Consider the following 7,428-nt stretch of genomic DNA (forward strand, 5'->3'; position numbering starts at 1 on the left):
CTGCTGACCTTTTGGTTAGCAGCTGTGCTCCTAACCACTGTGCCCTATTATTTGGATATGTCACATTTTATTTATTCTTTCCTTAGCTGACATTTAGGTTGTTTCCATTTTTTGGTTATTATATATAATGCTGCTATGAACATGCATGTACAAGTTTTTATGTGGACACGTTTTCATTTCTATTGGGTATATATGTAGGAATGGAATTGCTGGGTCTGATGGTAATTCTGTGTTTAACATTTTGAGGAACTGCCAAATGGTTTTCCACAGCAGCTGAATCATTTTACATGCCCACCAGTGATGCACGAGGGTTTCAGTTTCTGTATCTCGCCAACACTCATTATATTTTTGTTTCTAGCCATCCTAGTAGATTTGAAGTAGAATCTCATTGTGGTTCACAGTAGGCTTTTAATAAATATTTGCCAAAGAAAGGGAAAAAATGGATAAATGAAGCGGTTATTTTTCACTTTGAATAACTGCCTCCTTGAATATCCATAAATATCCACTTGCCATTTTTCTTCAACATACTCATCATGCAAGTAAGTCCTGGTAAACACTCCTAGAATCCAATGAAATCAAGGCCAGCTAAGAACTGGAATACCTACGCTTCTGAAAATCTAGTATTAAACTTCTGGACATCACAACTGATTGAATTAAACTGCTATTGGAGGGAGAAATCCCTGCCTCCCTAACGCATATACACAGAACTGAGGAGTAAGTGGGAACAGACAGGACATCTTTCCTAGGGATGATGTTAAAAGTTGAGATGTGAATAAGGCAGCTGGTATGGTTTGATCAACTTGGGAGTGGGGCATCCTAGCAGTTTAAGAAGCTGAGCTTAGCAAAGCAGCCAAGTCTGGTCAGACTAGAGGTGTTCAGGCTTTGAGGACTGAGGCCTTATTCTTTCTTTCTCTCATTTTCTATCACAGTAACACAGAACTCTGCAAACAGGCTTTTGACTTATGTGATAGTTATAGAGAGAGATTTTATGAGCCTGAGGTTGTATTTTATTATTTATGACAAAATCTTGTACTTCTGAGCTTCCGGATGCATTAAACTATAAACGCAGAACCCAGTTTCCCTAAAATCATTTTTGTTGGTAAAAATTTATTTCCCAAATAATGTTTTTCCCCCAAAGAACTGATAATTTTAAATTAAACAAGAGTTAATTCAACTAACTGGTTAGCATGTATTTTTTAGAAGTCTCAGTGATATTCCAAGTCAGGTTGTAGCAGATTTATACATTCAAAAGGATAAGGTTTTGAAGTTCTCTATAGAAAAAGACTCACTTACCAGTTGTGTATGTGTGTGAGTGCCTGGAGTGTGGGTATGTTTAAGGGGAAAGAGAGGGAGGGAGAGAAGAAAGGAGAGAAAGTCAGATGAAGCTGACTTGTGAGTGAGGGTATTATGAGGGACTTTCAGTATGGAATAAGGTTTGGGAGAGAAAGTGGGAGTGGGGTGGGCATGGGAGTTTTAAATGAATGAATGAAGTTGCCACGGTCCATAAATGTAGGGGATTATAGTCTAAATTCCAACTGCCATTAACATTTACCTGTTAAGATTTTTTTTTTTTTCCTGTACCCCAGTCGTCCCCCACCAAAACTTCTATTTTCAGGCCCAATCCTTGGTCTAGACTATTGAGTACCCCATTAATGCCTGATGGCCTTGCATATGGGGCATCTAGTAACCTGTAAAGAAGGTGGCTGCTCCCAGGAAACATGGCTTTTATAACAGAGATACTAATTATCCTCTCTGTCGGGAGGAAAAAAATTTTCAAGGCTCATCCAATACTTATACATGATTGCTTCTACTGTCTTAAAACAAAGTCATAAACACAAAGGTAATAAAACAGTAAGGCAGGGATGGCTAATCTTCTGAAATAAAAACTCTACTAAAATGGCTTATTAAAATAAATGAATAATGACAGATTCTACAGTATCTGTGGATGAAGGACATATCATATACCATATTTTTATGCAAATAATGCACACCTTTTATGCTTGTTTGCCAACTGTGCCCTCCCCACTGTGAGGTACATGTTGCTGTAAAAAAATCATAGCGCACTTAACGAAAATACCTCCTGGGTGGAAGGTGCAACTGGCAAACAAACATAGAAGGCATGTGTGATTTATGTAAAAATACGGTAATCAGTTGAAGAAAAACAGCATGTAAGTGCCATACTTTATATTTACTGTTAAAAAACTGTTTTACAACATCATTGGAGAAAAACTGTTTTTATTAATAATCAATACAAAGTGTACGCATGTTTTACAAATTGATACCTATTAAAGAAAGTCTTTAACACTTTGAAATACTTTTACATTTTATTTTCCTAATTTCTCTATATAATTTATACTGGCTAATACCTATTTTCTTTGAATGGAAAACATTTTCATGTTAAAATAGAATATAAAAGCCAGGTGTAATATTTGTTCATGTTTAAATTATAGCAGACTGAAAGCAATATAAATGATTTCTTGCATTTTCATATCTGTTCATTTTTGAAAGAATATGTATTCAGAACCTATTTTTCTAAGTTTTTGCTTGCATATGGTTATTATCATTATTGTGGTTGTGTATCATTGTTCTGTTTTCTTGTTTTGTATTCACTTACCTTTGAGGCAAGTTCTCCTGGATCCTTCTTTTCTAAAAATCCTGGGACCTTTTTAATTTCAGGAAGTTCAAAGCTCCATATATACTGTAACACCAGCAACAGATTCCCATAGACAACCATGAAAGGAGAGCTGATCATTGCGTATTTCCTTCTGTTGCGAATCATCCAAAGAGTGCATGACCAAATCAACAACACAAATGTCAACCAGCTATGGTAGGTAATACTCCAAGCCTCGAGAGAGAAAAGAAAAAGAAATAACAGTCAATACAACATATTCCCCACAATCTATCAAGTTCGAAGCCATCTAAAAAGCAAATGTCAATAATATTCAAACTGGGGAGAGGAGAGAGTTGTGGTGAGACTCTTGGAGAGATCCCCACCGGTGGCATAGAGAAGGAAAAGAGAGAACTGCTGATTGTGCTGAGAACACTGTTTTTGAACTCTCTTTAGGGAACAGGGTTAACGGCAAAGGAGTCTTCATTACAAATCCTTTTCCTCTACCCCAAATCTTTACCCTACTTTACAGTATTAAAAGTAACTGTTGTTGATAAAAAACAAACTCGTTTCTCAAATAATGCTTTTCTCCCAAAATATTAATTTCTTTCTTTTTACAGAATAGCTTGGGGTCAGCTGTTACTGAGTGATGAGTGAATGTCAGCTCTCACTAGGGTTGAGAAATGGAACCCATGACAATAGCACACAAGTGGGGCTTTAGAAGTCAACCTTAGTAGACTATCCAACAAGATATGCATGATGGAAATTAGAAAATTTAGATGAAGAAGTTGTGTCTTAGGCTCTGCACATCCAAAATAATAAATTCAAATTTATTTAAAGGCTAACCTCAGCTTCTGTTCCATAAGGGCTAGGGCTAACCAGCCATCAGACCCTTCAAATGATACATTCACATTAAACTTCCAAAGAATCTGAAATGTATCTCAAAAAAAAGTAACTAGAACAATATGTAAATCAAACTCATGAATACTGTTAACTTCAAGAAAACTACCATCTCTTACCATAATCTCTAATTTTATATATATATAAAACCTTTAAAAACACCTTCTACTGTTTCTTGAATATCAAGTAGCTAAAGTGAACAGAAGAAATGATGAAGTAAAAGAGCTGAACAGATTTCAAAGGGTGGCTCGAGAAGACAAAGTAAAGTATTATAATGACATATGCAGACCTGGAGTTAGAAACCCTAAATGGAAGAACATGTTCAGCATTTCTCAAGCTGAAGGAACTGAAGAAAAAATTCAAGCCTCGAGTTGCAATACTGAAGGATTCCAAGGGGAAAATACTGAACGACATAAGAAGCACCAGAAGAAGATGGAAGAAATATAGAGTCACTGTACCAAAATGAACTGGTCAATGTTCAACCATTTCAGGAAGTAGCATATGATGAGGAACCAATGGTACATTAGGAAGAAGTCCAAGTTGCACTGAAGGCATTGGTGAAAAACAAGGCTCCAGGAATTGACAGAATACCAACTGAGATGTTTCGACAAATGGATGCAGGGCTGGAAATGCTCACTTGTCTATGCCAAGAAATTTGGAAGACAGCTGCCTGGCCAACTGACTGGAAGAGATCCATATTTATGCCCATTCCAAAGAAAGGTGATCCAACAGAATGCAGAAATTATGGAACAATATAATGAATATCACACGCAAGTAAAATTTTGTTAAAGATCATTCAAATGTGGTTACAGCAGTACATTGACAGGGAACTTCCAGAAAGTCAAGCCTGATTCAGAAGAGGATCTGGAATGAGGGATATCGTTGCTGATGTAAGATGGATCTTGGCTGAAAGCAGAGAATACCAGAAAGATGTTCACCAGTCTTTTATTGACTATGCAACGGCATTCGACTGTGTGGATCATAACAAATTATGGGTAACATTGCGAAGAATGTACATAGATCAAGAGGCAGTCATTCGAACAGAACAAGGGGATACTGCATGGTTTAAAGTCAGGAAAGGTGTGCGTCAGGGTTGTATCTTTTCACCATAATTATACAGTCTGTATGCTGAGCAAATAATCTGAGAAGCTGGACTATTTGAAGAAGAACATGGCATCAGGATTGGGGGAAGACTCATTAACAACCTGCGATATGCAGATGACAAAACCTTGCTTGCTGAAAGTGAAGAGGATATTGAAGCACTTATTGATGAATACCAAAGATTACAGCCTTCAGTATGGATTACACCTCAAAATAAAGAAAACAAAAATCATCACAACTAGACAAATAAGCAACATCATGATAAATGGAGAAAAGATTGAGGTTGTTAAGTATTTCATTTTATTTGGATCTGCAATCAACACCCATGGAAGCAGCAGTCAAGAAATCAAACGATGCATTCATTGCATTGGGCAAATCTGCTGCAAAAGACCTCTTTAAAGTGTTAAAAAGCAAAGATGTCACTTTGAGGACTGAGGTGTACCTGACCCAAGCCATGGTGTTTTCAATCGCCTCATATGCATGCAAAAGCTAGACAATGAACAAGGAAGACTGAAGAAGAACTGACGCCTTTGAGTTGTAGTGTTGGAGAAGAATATTGAATATATCATGGACTGCCAAAAGAACAAACAAATCTGTCTTGGAAGAAGTACCGCCAGAATGCTCCTTAGAAGCAAGGACGGCAAGACTTTGTCTCACATACTTTGGACATGTTATCAGGAGGGACTAGTCCCTGGAGAAGGACATCACGCTGGGAAAAGTGGAAGGTCATCAAAAAAGAGGAAGACCCTCAATGAGATGGATTGACACTGTGGCTGCAACAGTGGCTCAAGCATGACAATGGTCATGAGGATGGTGGAAGAGGGGGCAGTGTTTCGTTCTGTTGTACATAGGTTGCTATGAGTCGGAACCGACTCAACGGCAGCTAGCAACAACCTAGCAGCAGTGTTTATAGTGTGTTTATTCTGAGCAGTAGACAGGTATTAAGATAAATAAGTACACTTGGAACAAATGGTTCCTCTCAGCAATTTTCAAATTTATTCTAAAGCACAACTGGCTTTTAAAGTGATGAGTTATGTAAAATCGTTGGTTAAAATATATAATAATCATAAACTGGAAATTCGAATGGTTTTTATTGAAAATGAGTTAGTAACTGACAACTATTATCAAGTCTGAGTTACTTTCATGAAATATATTATTTCTTGGAAATCATGTGTAACAAACATTAAGTAACATTTAGTGTATTTGCATTAAACAATATAATAATGCATTTACCTAGGACGAACTACAGGTAGAACTTCGCTCTTTCTTTTTTTTTTTTTTTTGCAATCCAGTAAAATAATTTCACCAGATATTATATTCCCAGCAAATTTTTCCCCTCACGTTATTGTTGTTTGAGAGGATAAAGTGGGAGAGGGAGAAAAGTTATGAGCATTACTTTTCTTATTTAAAAAAAATTAATGCCTAAGTTACATATGTCTTTCAGTTGTGGAAGTTGGGAAGTAGAATCTGTATTATGTTGTCTACCATGTCCAGTTTCAGAGTCGTCTAATAGTTTAGTATATTCGTACTTAGTCTTTTTGAATAAAGACACATCATTCTAACAGAAGAAACTCTTTAGGACTTCCATTTCTGTCTGTGATAAAAAGTTGGCTCCAGGGGAAGCTTCCGGGGTAAGCAGGCACTGTTAAAACATTAATAACGTGGGAAGAGATACATTTCTAATGAAGGGTCTGCTCTATTATCTTGTTTTTACAATCAATTTTTTCCTATTAAGTAACAAAATGTGTAACTTTTTTTTTATAAAAAGCTATATTACTTTACACAGAAGACCAAACTTACCTGGCTTAGAGAAAAACAAAACAAAACAAGTGTATACTCTTTTGAGTTCAGAATCAGAATCGTTAATTGCATTTATAAGTTCAATATTTAAAAATCAGAGATTTTCTACAGTTTAAAGTAGAGGTTGATATATAGAAGATACAAAAAAGTAATCAAAAGAGCACAGAATTAACTTTATTTAAAGAACAGAGTTTGCAATCCAATATGAACCCTATTTGATTCAGAGGAGCTTTCTTTTTTCCAGCCTCCTCTCAGATGTAATGGTGGTTATTATTAGAAATTGGAGTTGAGTTACACACAGGTTGATCTCGGAAACATTTAACAGAGTGGGGAAACTGCGATTAATATTTTTTTTCTCTCTAGAGTTACAGGATATTTCATAAAGGTGTTTATGGGATTTTGCCATTGACCACCACATTTGGAAAAGTTTTGTTTTAAATCAAAGAATTGGGTTTCTCAAAAAAACAAATCAGGTTTCCCAGGACAATTTGTTTTCAGGAAGGGGAAAAATTAGATCTTTTTTTATCTTCCATCTATAAACCAAAGGACTATTTTCATAGCTGCAATGTTGGAGAAGGAGGATGTCCTTACAGGTGAGTAGAAACACATACAAACCGAGGGCTCACAACTGGTAGAAGTTCTTGGGACCCTGGTGGCCAGATGGTCATATTGGCAGAAATTTATTGCAGCTAAGATTGAATAAAGTCTCACTCAAATCTAAGCTAGGATGTTAATGCAACTCTAACTATCTGAAACAAATAAAAGTAGTCTATGTTAATCTTGAAGACCTTCTAGAAAAAACTATGCAATGTATCCTCCTCAGTTGGCAAAATGGGGGACAGTCTGACTTGATAAGCTAATTTAAGAGAAATGTGTAAATATTTTAAAGGAGTTGAAGAGGACAAGCTTTCACAATCCATAATATAAAAATCCCTTGAGAAGTTAACATAACCAACCATCCTCTGATAAGGTGTTGGGAAGGTACTGATGCTGGCCATCAGCGGATGGCAGGGCTTTGA

The 7,428-nt window shown here is 36.4% G+C and overlaps 1 protein-coding gene across 1 annotated transcript in view; it reads right to left on the reverse strand.

Annotated features, from left to right (window-relative positions):
• The window catches only part of PIEZO2 (piezo type mechanosensitive ion channel component 2), a 680,804-nt gene that overhangs the window by 126,494 nt on the left and 546,882 nt on the right, over positions 1-7,428 (reverse strand). The window contains exon 10 of the mRNA XM_012558213.2: positions 2,615-2,845. Coding sequence (XP_012413667.1) covers positions 2,615-2,845 — 231 coding nt within the window. The remainder of the gene's footprint in view (positions 1-2,614; positions 2,846-7,428) is intronic.

This window comes from Trichechus manatus, unplaced genomic scaffold (genome assembly GCF_000243295.1).
Source record: "Trichechus manatus latirostris isolate Lorelei unplaced genomic scaffold, TriManLat1.0 scaffold00146, whole genome shotgun sequence".
Lineage (NCBI taxonomy): Eukaryota > Metazoa > Chordata > Mammalia > Sirenia > Trichechidae > Trichechus > Trichechus manatus.